This window comes from Mesocricetus auratus, unplaced genomic scaffold (assembly GCF_017639785.1).
Source record: "Mesocricetus auratus isolate SY011 unplaced genomic scaffold, BCM_Maur_2.0 Super-Scaffold_100013, whole genome shotgun sequence".
Taxonomy (NCBI): Eukaryota; Metazoa; Chordata; class Mammalia; order Rodentia; family Cricetidae; genus Mesocricetus; species Mesocricetus auratus.
In genome coordinates, this window is record NW_024429196.1 from 22,486,014 (window position 1) to 22,504,105 (window position 18,092).

The window sequence follows — 18,092 nt, forward strand, 5'->3', positions numbered from 1 at the left end:
AGGTTTAACCTATGTTGGCTTAAACTGTGCTTCCTTGGCATGTAATTCTAAGCCATCATTAATAATCTCCTGAGCACCAGAAGTTCCCTCTTTGAAAATCTCCAGCAGCTTTGCCACTATCTACTGGAGCACCGTGGACCTTCCTAAGTTATCACTGAAGGTCCTCAAAATTCTGTTCCCAAACTATATTTTCAGCCACATTGTCCTTTACAAATGATCTCTTCCAATCAAGTTACACAGCTGCCTTGACAGTAAATATGAGCTCTGTACCATTTTTCACAAAGGATGACCCCTTTTTGAGTCATCCCCAGAGCCAGCCCATTTTTACACCAGACCCGAAAAAGGCCTTCATTTCCTTGGAACTCTTGTATTGCTTGTGTAAGTTAGCATGATCAAACTTTATTCCTATACCCACACTGCCAGTTATCTTTGCACTAACAGCTCTCATTTTCTCAGCTCCCTGTGAACACATTTTCAGTACGGATTGTGTCCTACCTCATTTGTGTCTCCCCCAGTAATTTCTTTATAACACTGAGGGCTCTAGCTTACTGGCCAGTAGATGACAAGCTTTTTTTTTTTTTTTGGATTGGCTGCTTAAAGATGAATACACAAACATTCCTGTTCTTATTTTTAATAAATTTGGAAAATGCCCTAAATTGTAATGTTACTAAACATTCAGATGATTCCCAGACACCACTGAAATGAACTTGGATTACTGGCACAGTTTTCCCCAATTGTATTTTGGGGTGGAGCTGCTGGTGCCATTGCTGTCGATGTGGTTTTCCACTTGGGATATAAAGGACTCTAGATCCTTAAGTTGACAGCATAGTTTTAAGGATAATTGCTTTCCAATCACCCCAGGATATTTCCACCTGATTCTGCAGCTTCCCATTTCCCCTTGCTGCCTCCTAATTTTCCATTCTTTCCTATTTATGTATTGATTTCCTGGCCATTGCTTTTGAGTGGTAAAGTCCAAGCTCCTGGTGGCCAGTGTTTACCTAGCTTTATATGAACAACACAGAAAGCTGCCAATATCCCAGGTTAGTGCTATGGACCCAATGCAAGTCTCCATAAGACGAACCCTGGCAAGCCCAGCTGATAAACTTGAGGTTTGAGGATGGGCCAGTTTTAGGAAACACTATTTAGATAACAGAACCATGTCAACGTGTATATATACTGTTAATGGCTCTAGACACCAGGGACCTCTAACATAAGGGGGTGCAGAACTGCTAAGTGACTAGACACAGGTGTGTATAACCTTTGGGGTAGGAGGTCACATAGCCATAAGAATAGCCTAATACAAAAGAGTAAACTTATTTAGAATATTAAGAGATGTGTTAGGACTTTATTTCTGTAACTCTGTACAGATGGAGTGTGAACTTTGTGGATGATAAAGTCATCGTTCCACATACCAAAGGTTGATCATTCTGGGACTGTGGGCACCTGGAGAAGGTTGATTGAACCAGGGGAGTTTAACCACAAGTGTGTGTGAGTTTATGGGAGATGACACTCCGACTCCAGGACCAGTTTGCACCAATCCTCCTGATAGTCCCAGATAATCTGCCTCACACTTGCAAAGTAGTCTCCAAGCTTGTCCAAAGGAAAGGCAGGTTATGTATCACACTGACGAAACAGTTTCCAGCAGGAAGTGAGTCTAAGAAGGCAAAAAGTGCTTCCAGGATGAGCAGAGAGTCTGCCCTTCTTGAAATCTGTATACCCTACTGCAGAGCTCTGGAAGCCACTCCACTGGGGTATTTTCCTTCCCACAGCCATACCCAGTGCTGCTCAGAACCTGACACACAGTCGATGCTTCTATGAGGGCAGAGGTTGGGAGGCTGTCCATGTCTGCATCCTTGGCCCTGCACTGGAAAAGGAGAGCCCTCAGTTCCGTGGGTTCTGTGATGTTTCCCCTCTGTGTCACATAAACAAAGACAACCCCCACCCCTGCCCCCCTCCTGTCACTCGCTGTTATGAGTGAGCAGGTATGGGGCTCTCAGCCAGGCAAGTCATATGAAACAGCGTGGTTATTTCCTCAGAAGGTGATGTGATGTTTCTTGACTTTCTCTTTCAGCAATGAGGTGGTGAGGAGTGACCTGAAAAAGTTGCCAGCCCTTCCTACCCAAGCCCTGAAGGAGCACCCCTCCCTGGCCTACTGGTAAGACCCCTGTCCCAGAACCTTCTCATAGACAAGTCTCCCGGCTTCAAGGAGGGCACGAGCTTCAGACCACTAAGCCCAACTATTAGCCCCACATGCCTCCTCCCCTCCCCACTGTGTCAGGGAACTTAGATGTTCAGAACTGTTTTCAGAGTCAGCAGTAGTGGTTTGTGCCTATAATACCAGAATTTGGGGAGCCCGAGACAGAAAGATTCCAAATTCAAGGCCCCATAGGCTATACAGTACATTCCAGCATAGCCTGGGCTAGAGTAAAACCCTGTCTCAAAAAAAAAAAAAAAAAAAAAGAAAAAAGAAAGAAAAGACCAGAAATTATTATCTGCTTTTATTTACATAGCAAATATGTTAGGTCTCTCCCTTAATAATAAAATTTTTGTGATTTCACTTTTGAAATGGCACCTCCTTAAGTGTTTCCCACCACAATCCAATTTCATGTTGGAATGCTGTCAATGGATGGCAGGATGCGGGAGGTCTGGAAGGGTGGGAAAAGCGGGTTGTTTCCTTGGCAACAGAAGAAGCAGGTTGTTTTCTTTCTCCTTGGTGTTTCCTATATCCCATTTTAGCCCTTTGTAACATTATGCCATAGTTCATTTGCTGAGCCCTAAATTACCCAATTCCACGTGATTTAGGCATTTGTGGTAGAGCTATGGTGGAGCAGGGCTTGAATTCCTGGGGAATGTGTTGGAACCCTGCTGGGTACTTATACACTGACCTCTGCCCTGTGTCCCTGGTATTCCTTCTGACCCTTTTGTAAGACATAGTTTTAGTGGCATAGGCCTGCAACCCAGCTTCTCAGAGGGCTGAGGCAGGAGGATTGCAAATTGAAGGCCTCCCTGAGCTACAGAATGAACTCAAAGCCCACAGCTTAGTGAGACCTTGTCACAAAAAAAATTTAAGGGTTGGAATATAATTTAGTGGTATGATATTTGCTTAGCATGTATGAGACCCTCAGTACAAGAAAGAAGAGGAGAGGGGAGGGGAGGAGAAGGGAAGGGAAGGAGAGGAAAAGGGGAGCTGAGAGGGGATAAGAGATGGGAAGGGAAGGGAAGGGAAGGGTGGGGAAGGAGAGAGGAGAGAGAAGGGGAGGGGAAAGGAGAGGAGAGGAGGGGAGAGGAAAGGAGGAGAAGGGGAGGGGAAGAGAGGGAAAAAGGGAGGAGAGGAGGAGGAGAGGAGGGGAGAGGGGAGGAAAAGGGGAAGGAGGAGAAAGGAGAGGAGAGGAGGGGAGAGGAAAGGAGGAGGGTAGGGGAAGAGAGGGAAGAGGGGAGGAGAGGAGGAGGAGGGGAGGGGAGAGGGGAGGAAGAGGGGAGGGAGGAGAAAGGAGAGGAGAGGAAAGGAGAGGGAAGGAGACAGAAAGCACTGAACAAGTTGACCCTAGTAAACCCCAACACATAGCTTGCCAATCTGAATTTTTTGAACTAGTATTCCACCTTAACCTAACTTGCAGCAGTAAATAAACTAAATATTCAGTTATTCAAGTAGACTTAAGGATGCCTTCAGATTGGGTAGGTCGGCTCATAATGATGAAACCCATATGCAGAAATCACTTTTCTCAGAGAAGCTCTCAAAACTGTGATCTTCTATCAGTAGACTTCCATCCCTCAGAGTACCTCAGGCCTGATCTGTTTATCATTCTTCCTTTGGAAATGTATCAATAAAAAAGAGCAGGCTTATGCGAAGGACTCCAAATTCAAAACCTGTCTGGATGATATTTGTGAGTTGAAGGCCAGCCTGGGCTATCAAGTGAGACATTGTCTCATTAAAAAAGATCGATGATAATAGCTCCAGAAGCCAATGGTTCTCACATGCAGAGATGAATTACATTTGAGAACTGTAATGTTGGTAGACAGTCTGGAGTCAGAATTGCCTTTGACCTAATTCATCCCTCAATCACGTCTTTATTTATTGTCTAACACTGTTAAACCAACCCCAATGCCAGTTGCAGAGCTCCCCCTTCCCCCCCCATTCTGGATCACTCTTGCATTGTCTCTACCCACTCCTCTGTGTCCGTGTAATATAGACAGCCTTCCTTCTGGCTCTGCTCTCTGCCTTTTATCAGCGTGAATATCTCTCTGCATGAGCAGCTTACCCACAGCCATCTGAACAGTATATGCTTTAGGCATGTGACCAGGCCAGCGCTCTCCTAAGGCCTCACCCAGACCCCGAGTGCTCAGCCAACTGGATAGGGAAGCCAGGTGCCTTCAGCATCACACCCATCTGTGTGTGAACAAACCAATAGCAAGGACCGTCCTGGTGCTAAATGAGTCCATGGTCCTTTCACTGTGTCCTCACAGCTGCTTTGTGCTCAGCCTATTCACATATTTGCAAGAAGCAAAGAGAGTACAACTTTCTGTAGCCTGTGAGTTTCTCACTGTTATTGTGTGTGGTCTTTAAATGGATCTGGGGTATTAGGGACACAGTCTGCAGAGCTAGGAACACCTAACCTTCCCATAGGTTCCGGAGACAGGTGGGAACAGGATGGAGTGGACTTGGACAGGCTGGCACTGAGTGTGTCATCACGTGACGGGTCCCTGTTGACTTAATGGGAAGAAAGAAGTGGGAAAAGTGGAGGCGAGAGGTCACCACTGTGGCTTACCAGATGGCTTTGGATAGCAGGCAGCTGGACAAGGGTGGAGGTGGCAGCTGTCGGTCCCATGAGACCTTGTCGGCAGGCCAGTAGAACAGCTGCCTGTCGGTGTTTGGGACTTTGTGTTGTTGACGTTTCTTAAGCCTTGCTTAAATGCAGAGCATCATATTGAGTTTCAGTCCCCACCCCCACACCTCAGGGATGCTCTCGCCCAGAGCTAGAAAAGAAATGGGCTAGCGTCTCCATTGGTTAGCTTGACCACAGATCTAGAAGCTGACCTCATCAAATCACAGTTATGTGGTAGAGACTGTGCCATTATAGGTCATGAACTTATAAAATAGAGGCCCTCACTAGAAGCGGGGGAGGTAGAGAAGGTTCCACATAAATTCTGGGGTGATGAATTAATATGGGCACCCAAAATCAGTGAATGAAGTCTCCCAATCATGATGCTCTAATACAAAGCTAAAGGAGGCCCCTTGTTGAAGAAATGGCAAGTGAATCTGTGGGAATCAAAGTCAAAGCTATAGCTCAGGGTATGAAGGATAAAGCATTTAAGATTGTCCTTAGTAGGTGGTACACAGACCTTTTGCCAACAACTGTCCCCCATTTTTCTGTGGGCTGACTCTGTGACCCTGAGACTGTAATGGGGGCTCCATTGTTCCCACCTTTCTTGGCACCAGTCACTCCCCAGGAAGTCTGTATATTACCCCACCACACTCCATTCTGTCAAAGAAAATTGTGGCTAGTCATTGTCACCAAGGAGCCATTTAATCCTCTGTTAATTTTAGAAGTAAAACCTCAAAAGATAAATGGACTGTAATCTCATTCTGTTAGCTAGTATGTTGTTTTCCCAGTGTGGCCCTGGGACTTTTATTTACCAGGTCCAAATTCCATAATTTTCTCTCTGCCTTGGAAGTTCTGGGTCTTAACTACTCAGAACAGTTTGGCCCAGAGCACTGGGTAGGAGCAACACTACCCCACTGCCCCAGATTCTGTGTGGACTGGACCAGAAGGGAAAACTGAGCAAGTTTAATCATAGCATCCTCTGTGACTGGTGCCAACTGCTTCTTCATGTTTTCCTATTCCATGACAGCTTCCTCCCCGCCCCGCCCCAACCTGCATACTAATCTTATCCAACTGACTAGCAGTCAGAGGTAAGGATAAAGTAAGTCCTCTGAGGAGAAAGCAGGCTTTTCTGTCCCTACCACTTCTAAGAGACTTCACTTTGAGCAGCATTGGGACATGTCATTTCAGGACACGGTTGTTTTCCAGCTGCAGCTTCCTCAGAGGTTCTCAGGAGGATGGAGGGTGAAGTCTTAGTGCCCCGGGGGGCAGGATGCTCATCCTCTAATGCCAGAATCCTTTCCTTCTGATTCTAGTGAGGACAGAGTCATTGAGTACTACAAGAAGCTGAATGGCCAGACGAGGGGTCAAGCAATCGTGAAGTAAGTGGTCCCACCGAGTGCACGCTAAGATTGTGATTGGGAGCTAGAGAGACAGCTCAGTCAATAAAGTGCTTGCCCTGTAAGCAGAGGGACCCCAATTCAGATCCCGGAACCCACATAAAAGCAAAAACAAACAAACAACAACCAAAACAAAAAAAAACACCACAAAACAAAACAACAGGCATGGCAATGTGCATAAGGGCAGCACCGCGAAGTCGGCAAGCAGATCCCGAGGCTTCACTAGCCCACCCGCCTAGCTGATCAATGAGCTCCATGCCACTGAGACCGAGTTTCAAAAAATAATGCGGAGAGTAATAGAGGAAGACAGTCAACAGCAACTTACACATACCCGCAATTATATTTGCAGATGCATACACACATGAGCACGTACACACATATACACAACACACACACACTCACACATACACAAAGACTGTGTGTTAGTAGGCCACACATCAAGGTTGTTGATTTCTCCTTGAAAAGATATTTAGGGAGAGGGGTGTTTCTACTGATTTCCAAGTTAATAACCACTCCAGACCTCTATAACACCCAGCAGAAGGACATACATATGATGTGACACAACACCACTTCTGCCTAATAACCATTGTACATTGCTGTGTGTGCTGTCTTCACAGCTACATGAGTATCGTGGAGTCTCTCCCAACCTACGGTGTCCACTATTATGCAGTGAAGGTAAGTGAACTCATTTGCTGAAGTCTGCACACACTGTCCTGAAAAAGCAAGCAAGCAAGCAGACAATTCTCTTCTTTTTTCATCTGCAGTTTCTGAGGGGAATAGAGTTGATGGAGGTTGGCTTGATCAGAAAGACTACTTGCCAGGGGAAATTGAGCAACTGAACTTTATCCCTGGGGTACTAACTCTTGATAGAGTAGCTCTCCAAAACTCTTTTTTTCTTCTGTGAAGTAATGTAAGAGATCTCGACTTCCTTTCAGTCTCAGAGGAATCCTGGGAAGTCAGGGCTTCAGGGCCTCTTACCAGAAAGACTCCATTAAATATGAGGAACCAGAGAGGCCAAAAGCCTGTGGCAGATGCTGTGTTTCTCCTGGGGGTCTGCCCCACACAGCCAGCTTTCCAAGGAGAACTGGACCATAGAAAGAGCCTGAGACTGTGCTGTTGAATTTGGCATTATCAAATCTAGTGTGACATTAGCTTCAGTCTAAATTCTATTTAGGTCCAGCCACACTGAGATCTCTTTCTGATATGATAGCTAAAGGTGCCCGCCTTTCTCAAGCCTAAGTCACAGTGCCAGGCAGGGCGACCTGGCCTCTGGGAACTTCTACTGTTCCACATGAGAAAGGTGAATCCCCTCCAAAGTCCAGTAATGTTGTGTAGGAGGATGTGGCCACTGACCCCCAAGTAAGAATGTTCATGAAAAAGGGCTCTGAATCCCATGTACTGAGGTTCATCACTCTGACTTCATGGTGTCACTGAGTTTTCTCTGGTTTTATTCAGTAGAATCAGTGCCATTCATGGGTACCTCCCGGAGACAGCAACAAGGGAGCAACATAATGATCTTACACTACACATCTGTCTGTCTGTCCATCCATCTACCTATCTATCTGTCTATCTATCCACCCATCTATTCATCTACCTAGCATGTACAAGACCCTGAGTGTAATCCTCTGTGCTGTAAATAAATAAATAAATAAATAACTATTTTTTTAAATGGAGTAGGGTAGTTCAGTGGTAAAGTCCATGAGTGAGGCCATGAGTTCAATCCCCACACAAAAAGAAAAGATTGTAAAGAAACCATATATTCCTGGAGGTTTGAATGATTTTTCCCCAAAATGTATTTCTTTTGTTTTTAATCTTTTTGCTTAACTTCAAATAACTTATTCTGGCAAATAATTGCAAAGTGTCATACTCATTTTGAGTTTCCAGGACTCCTGTGATGAAGACATCAATTAAGTCATTCACACATGTGAAAATTAGTATAAATCTTGGGGAAAGGCTGCTTTCTGTGCCAGGCATAAAGACCTAGCATTTGGAAGCATTTGAGAGCCACTCAGAGTTATCCTCAAAAGAGCAACTGTTCTCACTCAGGTGATAAGGACCTTTATAAAATGTATAAACAGAGAGGCCCAGGGTTTATAATCCAATCCTAATAATGTTCTGGTTTCAGCTTTGCTACAAGTCCTAAACATCCTCATTCGGCTGTCTTCTTGGGTGAGCAGGATAGCAAGGTGATACCCCTTATCCTGTGCTGCCATCGGCTCAGTGTGGCTGGGAAGGTTTAATTTCCGTTAAAGTTTGAGCCCTCGGCTTCAATGCCTCTGCCCTTTGAAGGAAAGAAGCCCCTCCCAGGGTCTCCTGGATTCTCTCTGGGTCTGACGGTCAGTGTCAGTTTCTGTGATCAGAAAGTCATTCATTTTCTGTAAAACGCTGAGCATATTCTATGTTTTTCTGTATGGTGAGTGAGAGGCTCCACCTGGCTCTGAGGGGCAGGGGACACGGTACTTGCACTTGCTGGTTAAGAGGTGAAGATGGAAGGGTAGGAAGATGCTCAATAGGTCAAGTGCTATGTAAGCATTAGGACCAAAGTTCAGATCTCCAGCACTCAGTGAAATGTCCAGTGCTAGTGAGGCAGAAGTAGGGGGAGCTCTAGGGCTCTCAGAGCAACCAGTGCTAGTCACTCAGAAAGTTTTAGATTCCGAGAAAAAAAAACTATCTCAAAAAATATATAAGGTAGAGAGAGAGTAGGGGTGTGGGGAAACAACCAATGTCAGTCTCTGGTCTTCACATGCAAGCCCATGTATGTGTGTACACCTGTACACATAGGAACAGGTATGCATGCTTACACCAAATAAGTAAGATAGGCGTCCTGGCTGTGGTTCTGTTTGGAAACCGAATCAGTTGCCCAGCTCGGGCTTGGTCCCTGTGCTGTTCACATAACTGAGCATGTGTCCACGATAGGCACATCTTAAAGATAAAGTAGAAAGGTTCCTTCTACTCCAGAGACACTACCCTCTCCCTTGTCATCAGCTGGGCCAGAAAACCTCTTGGTCTGTGTTTATCTTCTCCAGCCCTGTGTTGACCTATACTCCTTTCGATATCCTAGGACAAGCAGGGGATACCGTGGTGGCTGGGACTAAGCTACAAAGGCATCTTCCAGTATGACTACCATGATAAAGTGAAGCCAAGGAAGGTAAGGGTGCCCTCTTCTGTGGGCTCCAGGGCTTTCTTTTGAGAGAGGAATGGGGTAGAGTGAGTTAGCATTGCACAGCCTGAGGACTCACCAATCCCATGCTAATGTATGTATATATAAATTACTCTATGGCAATCCTGCCAGAGTTCTCTGGGTAAATATTTTCTCTCCCAGTCTCTAAGGAAACAAAGTGTTATAATTACTTAAGTAAGATTCGGTGCTTGGCTCCATCTTCCAAGAGCAGATGGGCAAATGGGCTCTGTGGAGCTATCATGCGTGTTTTGGCAAAATGAAGGAACATTATCTCCTGAGGCGAATCTGAGTTCTCCATGACGGTTTTTGGAGTAGGTTTTAGGAGTAGGTCAAGAGAGTGTACAGGTCAAGGAGAGATGGAAATATTAAGAGTTAGAAAAAGTCTTGGCAATCTGGCAAATGCCTTTATGGAATCATAGAAGTGAACAGAGATTAGAGTCATCTACCCCAGAGAAAGGGAGTCAAGTCACTGGAAACACAAATGTGTTTGAATTTTGTTTTCACTTGTACAATGTTTTCCAAACAAGAAGAAATTGAAAACTTAGATGGAAAAATGTTTTTGGTGTGAGAGTGAACCGTTGGTCCATTATGCCCTCCCAGACTGCTGCCCAAGCTGTTGTATCTATGACTAGGATAGAAACCCACCAAATACATGTGTGTTGACCATACTCTATGCATATCTGGACTGATAACTCACATGCACAATTGGGCTGGCCACACTCTATGCACACCTGAGCTGTTCACACTCTATGCACATCTGGACTAAACACACTCTATATACATCTGGGTAGGTCACAATTTATGTACACCTGGGCTGACCACACTCTATGCACACCTGGGCTGGTCACACTCTATGCACATCTGAGCTGACCACAATCTATGCACATCTGGGCTGTCCACATTCTATGTACACCTGAGCTGACCACACGCTATGTACATCTGGGCTGATGATACTCTATGTACATCTGGGCTGTCCACACTCTATGTACCTCTGGGCTGATGATACTCTATGTACACGTGGGCTGACCACAATCTATGCACGTCTGGGCTGATGATACTCTATGTACATCTGGGCTGACCACAATCTATGCACATCTGGGCTGATGATACTCTATGTACACCTGAGCTGACCACACTCTATGCACATACCTTGGCTGTCCACACTCTTTGCACATCTGAGCTAACCACACCCTATGTACATCTGGGCTGGCCACACTCTATGTATACCTGAGCTGTCCACACTCTATGCACATCTGGATTAAACACACTCTTATGTACATCTGGGTTGATCACACTCTATGTACACCTGGTCTGGTCACACCACACACCTGGGCTGACCACTTTATGAAGTAAACACTATCCTCTTAGTCACTTTCTTCCTTAAATTAGTGGTAGAAAAATGGCCCTGTGGTAGAAAGAATTTTCACTCAATTGATCAGTAAATCATTTCATTTCTAAGTTAAGATCATGAACAAATGATGGAGGAGTTGTTCACTGGGAATAATGCAGCAAGAACCTGCCTCTTTGCGGAGTGTGTTGCTTTGTGTGGCAAGCTCCAAAACCTGCTTTCCATGGACACATAAGAAGTGAACAGTGCCCCCTGTTCCTGCTCAGCGCTCTTAGCTTTCTGGGCTGTGGACCTACACCTCTCCCTTGCTGCGTCTCTCTGTTTCCCCTGTACTTTTCTCCAGCTGGCCTTTCTAGTCCTTTGTTTGAGTTCCCTCTTCACTTCCTCCTTCTCTTTTACATCACCACTTCTTTCTTCCCATCCAGCCAAACTGATGTTTTTCCCACTCGCAAATGACACATTTCCAGCGCCTTTCACAAAGGCCTGGTTGCAATGTATGCAGCTCTGCCTTGCCCTCCTTGGAAGGGGAAAGCTGGGAGGACAACACCGCTTAGGACATTCACAGGAGTGGGTCTGGATGGACACCAGGGAACTGTAGAGAGTAGGCACTTAGGTATTCAGTTGGAGCTTTTAGGTGTCAAGAATTTCCAAAGCATAAGTGACCCAAGGCCAGTCTGTGAAAGCCATACCAAGAGTATTGAAACCTCTGTCCACTGTATTCCTGTGTAGCTGATTTTTCTTAATTTCTCTTAAGCATAATTCTAATGAAAGTGATAATATAGCACTTGGTATATGTAAAACGCAAGAGAGATGCATAACATGGACTCAATAAATTAATCACTATCAGAACTGAATTTGGTTTCTAGTACTCACAGAAAGTTCTTTTAAGAGGAAATAGCATCAATAGAGAAGGAAGGACAGCAGTTGGAGCCCCAGAAAAGCCACCAGCATTCATGGGTGAAAATTTCCAGTTCTTGGTCATGGAAGTCCCTGGGAGACTGGGGGATGCTGCCTGTACGGGATCATGTGCAGTTTGGGGGTCCTTGGAAAATGAGTGCACAAGCTGAATATAAAGTTAGGAACAGTCCTTCCAAACCCCAGTCAGGCCAAGTGATGCTTCTGCTTCATTAGCTTTGAGGGGTCTGTGTGTCTGCCAAGATGTTAAGGGAGCAAAACTGAAGAGTGAATGAAAGTCATAGTTATGAAATCCAGGCTGCTGGAAGATTTGGGGAGGAGTCCTTTTTCACAGTACCCAACATCATTAGCATCTCAACCCCCTTTTTGTTACATGTAGAAAACAGGAGAGACTCTGAGCAGCTCAGAGCACCAGAACATGCTTGTGTTAAGGAGGTGCACACACCTGGAAGAGAGTTATAACTGCAGGCTTGCTTACAGAGCATTCCAAGTCCCTCCTTGGTATCTCCAAAGCAAGTTCTTAACCTCCACTGTGTGTCAGAAACTCCAGGAAGGTGGTGGAATTCACAGCTGCTTTCCTGGGTCCACCTTGTCTCTCTGACTCTCTGCTATGCATGTAGGAAGTGTTACAAGGATACTCATGTGGGTCTGGAGACAGGTACCATCACTCAAGGCCATCTGTGCTCCCTGCACTGAGACTTGGGAAAAGCTGGCCAGGTAGAGGAGGCATGACTGGCTTGTCCCTGGGTACTGAGAGCTGGAGTATTCCCAAGCACAGAAGATGAGTGAGCTGCACGTGAGGGATGTCCTCCAGGTGGTAGCACACCCTCCTGGCACTGGGGCCAGGATCATCCCCATAAGCCTCCAGGGATGCTCAGGAGATGATCGGTGCCCAGAACTAAGTACCTGGAGGCATCTGTGGCAACAACTACCTCTTCTGCCCGGGCAGCTCTTCCCACCCAGCAGCGAGCAGAGGCCCTCACTGACATTCTGACCCACTTACAGCCGCAGCTCTGCCACATGGAACCATAGTACTAGGAGCCAACTTTCAAGTTGAGGCAGCAGCAAGACTGGGCTCTCCCCATTCCTTTGAAGGGCTAAGGGTTGTCTTCTGTTATTCTACCTGTGAATATCCACACAAGTGTTCCCATAGCGCTCATCAAAAATGTCTCCCCAAATCTCTACGAGTCCAGAGCGGACGGCTATCTCATGTCAGAAGGACTGTGGCTTGGTCCTAGTTCTCTGGGTGAGACGCAACTTGGCATTCTAGTGACCCTATGTCACTGAGCCCTGCTCCGAACGGCCTTGGGGAGGTGGAACGCCAAGTCAGGCGCCTCTGGGTTTGAGTAGGAGGAAGAACTATGCTTCTTGCTAACAGTACCCCACAGTAGACTACCTGGGTCTCACCTACAAGCAGATTCTTCCCTCCCTAAGTACAGCTCTCAATACAAGCTATGAACTTCATTTCAAACCCCTTTTGAAAAAGCCAACTGTTATAAAGAGGCCGGGAACTCTAGTTACAGGTCGTCCTAGTTCACATTGCAAGATCCTGTCTCAAAAAAACAAAACAAAACCATGGAAAGCATACAAAATTTAAATTGTAGGAAGAGGCAAGTATATCTCTCTGTGTTCAAGGCCAGCAGCCTGGTCTACAGGGCAAGTTCCATGACAACCAGGGCTATTACACAGAGAAACCCTATCTCTTGGGGAAAAAAAATTAGATTTAAAGCAGACGAAAACTTAGGATTCTTTTCTTGCTCCCCCTCCCCGCCCCCAGAGCATATTTTGTCAGAAACAATAATACATGTGGTGACTTTTTTTAAAAACTTGGGTTTTGCCTTTTGAATGTGTTCAGAAGAATTCATAAGTTTTAAATGTAAAAAACCAGGGGCTGCAACCTGGAGGCAGGAACTGAAGAGGAGGACATGGGTGAAAGCTGCGTACCGGCTTGCTCTCCATAGCTTGCTCAGCCTGCTTTCTTATACAGCCCAGGACAACCTGCCAGGGACAGATGGCCCAACATGAGCTGGGGCCTACCAATCAAGATGATGCTCTATAATGGACAATCTGAGGGAGGCATTTTCTCATTTGAACTTCCGTCTTCCCAAGTAACCATAGCTTGTACTAAGGTGGCAAAAAAAAACCCCAAAAAACAAAAAACCTAACCAGCACAGATGCCAGCACAGAAGACTAGTCCTCCGAATGCCCTAAAGTAGCAACAACCAGAATTTTAAATGAACGAAATCTATCATAGGTGTACATCCCCCGCTGCAATGCTCCTTGCTTGTATACATGGTAAGTTTCTAAGTACATTATAACTTGTTGTACGAGCCTCTATCAACACACACACACACACCCATCGACTCTCAGGAAATAACTGCTTGCATCCTTCACACAGGGAAGTTGTCCTCTTACCTTAAGCCTTCCTCCCAGATTCTCAGCTCCTGTCAATACTCATATACCACATGCCACTTGGAAAGATCCCTTTGGCTAGTGTTACTCTTTTCTTGCCAATAGGCAGTAGGTCTGCTAATTTTTATGTATCTTAATGTAGAATCAGAGGAGGGAATGTCTCTCTCTCTCTTTCTCTCTCTCTCTCTCTCTCTCTCTCACACACACACACACACACACACACACACACACACACTTCTGTCTTAGTTTAGCAGTGAATAAAGAATGGGAAGATCATGGTGGCCAAGGAAGAAAAATTCTGCCTCTCCATAGATTATTGTTTCATTCCAGACTACCTTTAATATGTTACCACACCCATTGCCAACCACCTTTAACATGTGTGCACATGTGTATAGAAATACTTCACTACCTAGGCACTCATTTCCTAAATTAGAGTCCTCTTGACCTTGGGGGTTAAGGAAATAGTACCCAATGGATGTTTGGGGCCTTGGGGTCAATCTCAGATTACCCCTTAGTTTGCATTTGTGGCCAGTCACTGAGACTTAGTATGTCAAAGTCTGAAAACCTCCTGGCAGTGGTGACATTGGCTGACCTACACATTCTGACAATTATGCTGGTACAAGCAAGAGTATTTTGTCTCTTTTCTGAAGTATTTGAATGTAGAGTAAATTTCATACAGTGGAGAGGCCTTGTCAATGCAGCCTGACAGAATCAAGGTCTTGAGGTGCACAGATGGGTCTACCTCACAATGGGCTCCCTCTATAGAGTAGCTCCCCACAGTCCTTAGATCAAAGCCCAAGGAAATAACAGCCGCTTTAATCTCTCTGATCACCAGCCCCTTCTCTTTAACCGCAGTCATGGAAGTGTGGGTGGCTGTCCCACACTTCATGACTCCACTACCAGTACTGAGATTCTGTGTGAAGTTCTGTTTTGAAACCTTCAGATTTGCTGACAAACTGACCAGTCTCACTTCTGGTCATCAGAAGCCATGATAAGAAGAAAACAAAAAATACTTACTTAATGGACCTTTGAGAAAGTTAGACCATGCTTGAAACATGTGACTCACAAGACCTCCCAAAAGAAGTAGTATTCAATATCCATAAATCGGCACTGCAGATTCTACTCCCAAACTAGTCTATATTGAATGAAAGCTATCCTCTGGGAAGGGCAGTCGAGTCAGGCCTTGTTACATATTCAGTAGGCAGCATTTACTTATTTATTTGATGTGCACTTAGGGGGGGCTCTTAAGTATGCTTAGATGCACAATTAGGAGCACTTCAGGGTCCCTTCTGAGGCATTAGGAAAAGGAACAAAGTAATTGGCCAGCCTCTGAGCAGCTAGTGTGGCTTTCTGACTCCTGAGAGTATTTCAGAGATGGGGCAATGGCTCCAGAGTCTGATGCATTCCTGTCACCTCCCCCAGATGAATAAAGACTTTTTTTTAATTCTATGAGATGATGAGACAGGAAGGGAAAACAGGAAATATTCCATTAACTATGAGCTAACTCCCAGCAGCATGGCCCTGCTCAATTACTCAGTGCTATAAGAATGTTGTTCCTTGCTGGCGTGGTCCAACTTCTGGTTGGGCACCTTTGACTCCGTCTGCTGGCTGCAGAGCCCTCTGACTTGCCTGGCCCTGGCTGGGTGCCTTGCTTCTTCCAGCTTGTCTGTTCTCCTTAGAAACCACACCCTCTGTGCATGCCAGAGGAAACGCTACTTGATGTGTTTAGCATTCTTAGCATTTTGCAGCTCTTGCTCCTTCACGGTACAGGATCAAGGAGCCACCTCTTAGCACTCCTTCAGATCACAACATGGAATGAGTGGGCCTGCAAAGGTTCAGTGCCCGTGGGTGACAGCTCCTTGCAGAGGAGGTCAGCAAGGAGAGCTAGCCTTAAAACTAGGGGCCAGGTACTCAGCATGGATGTTGGGGAGGAGCATAAGAAGTTACCCAAATGACTAACTCCCCAGGTCAAGCATGCCTGTAACCCCAGCACTTGGGAATTGAAACCTGGAGCTCTAGGCCAGCTGCGGTGACAAAGCAAGACCCTGCCTCAATCAAGGGTTAGAATGTGGCTCAGCAGTTGTGTGCTTGTCTGGACACACACACGCACACGGACACACACACGCACACACACACACACACAAAAGTGCTTTGTAAACCAGTGGCCTTTGCATCTACTCAGAGCTAGAAGTAAATGGTGGGAATTTGAATGCTGTTTGTTCACTTCTGATATGGGAAGGACGGAGCTGTGACACATTTAACCTCTCTGCATCTCTTTTTATCTGTGAAAAGAAGACTGAAAGACACAGACAGAATGGATATAACTTAGTTTTCTCTACTTTGAGTAAGTTCACTCCTCCAAGAATTTCCCCCTGTCAAGACGAGAGAGCATCTGCCCTTGACTTAGCAAATATCATTACAGTTTCTTTTATACTGAACGAGAGAGGCGGGAGGGAGCACAGACAATGCGCCTTTGTTAAGAGGAGGTTTCTTCCTCGGTTATTGAGTCTGGGAACCCAGGGTCCCTCTGTTCCCACAGGTTCCTGGGGAGACCATTCTGAGAATGCCAGACTCCAAGCTCATATTCCAGTCTTTTCTGGGGATCTCATGTTCCCGTCAGACTGTCACCTCTGAGAAAAAGTCCATTTGTCTTTGAGCAGGAAAATCAGCATTGTGTTACCCAGGTGGATGATTTTTGTTTTGTGTTTGCTTGTTTGTTTGGAGGTGACATCTCACTAGATACCCAGGCTGGATTTGAACTCTCTCTGTAAGCCAGGCTAGCCTCAAACTCTAAATTATCCAGCCTCACCCTCCCATGTAGCTGTGATTACAGTATTATTCTGCCAAACCTGGCTCTGTGTGTCTGTGTGTGTGTGTGTGTGTGTGTGTGTGTGTGTGTGTGTGCACGCGCACGTGAGCCCACATGGGCGTTCACACATGCCAGAGGATAGCCTCGGGTGTCATTCCTCAGGCACTCACCCTTTTTCCTTCGAGACAGAGTCCCTCACTGACCCAGAATTCCCAACCTAAGCTAAACTGGCCAACAAGCCTGCCTGCTTTGCCTCCATAGTGCTGAAATAAGTGCACACTACACTATCACACCTTGCTTTTTTTTTCCACATGGATTCTGGGTATCAGACCCAGGTCCTCATGTTTGCAAGGCAAGCACTATAGTAACTGAGCTATCTCCCCAGATTGAGAACACCAATTTCTAGATAGAAAGACTCCATGTATATCTTTAAGTGTTCTCCTCATGAACCAGTACCCAAGCCATATCTGATTAGATGGCCAGGGCAGTATTCCCCAGCTGATAGGCGTGTGGCTTAATCCTCTTCCTAGTCCAATGTCTAGTCTCCTAGACATCTTTTCCTCTCTGGCCCTATACAGTGCCTGCACCAACACTGAGAAAGGCCATATAAATAGCCACATTGATGGTGTAGACAGTAGGGGTCAAACGGGACGTCGGGTATTTATAACATTCAAATAAACACCAAGCCAGACAGCATAGCAGAGCCCTTGAGACTGAGAAGCTTCTAAAGAATCCTGCAGACAGATTCCCACTACTCTAGGAGCCCCACTGACCCTGGATGCAATTTGAAGACGAAAATCAAAACCAAATGCTATAGTTGGATTCCAGAGCATTGCAGGGGAGCATTCAGTAGCCCCACTCATGCCAAAAGAACCACAAACCAGTAGTAACTTTTGGACCGACTTTGTTTTTCCCGACTTTTCGTGGAATGACAAGAACATCAAACCCACAGGGACGCAGCTCTTTTATCTCACACCGTTACTTTTGTGTGGTTTTCCTTGTCCCTAGATAAAGCCCCAGGTAGTCTCAGGCTTCTCTGGTCATTCCCACATAGTCAAAGTCAACTACCCACTTGAAACAGCAAGTCAAGCTTCTATTAAGACATTAATGCAGCTAGAGTCATGGCTCTGTGGTTAAGAGTGCTTGCTGCTGTTGTCCAGGACCAAAGTTCAGTTGCTAAAACCTATGTCAGGTGGCTCACAAACAC

The 18,092-nt window shown here is 45.8% G+C and overlaps 1 protein-coding gene across 6 annotated transcripts in view; it reads left to right on the forward strand.

The window, feature by feature from the left end:
• Frmd4a (FERM domain containing 4A) overlaps positions 1-18,092 on the forward strand; it is a 574,646-nt gene that overhangs the window by 490,324 nt on the left and 66,230 nt on the right. For all 6 annotated transcript variants that reach the window (XM_013121372.3, XM_040755499.1, XM_013121371.3 and 3 more), the window contains 4 exons: positions 2,072-2,155; positions 6,137-6,202; positions 6,838-6,895; positions 9,282-9,368. In XM_013121372.3, the coding sequence (XP_012976826.1) occupies positions 2,072-2,155; positions 6,137-6,202; positions 6,838-6,895; positions 9,282-9,368 (295 nt within the window). The remainder of the gene's footprint in view (positions 1-2,071; positions 2,156-6,136; positions 6,203-6,837; positions 6,896-9,281; positions 9,369-18,092) is intronic.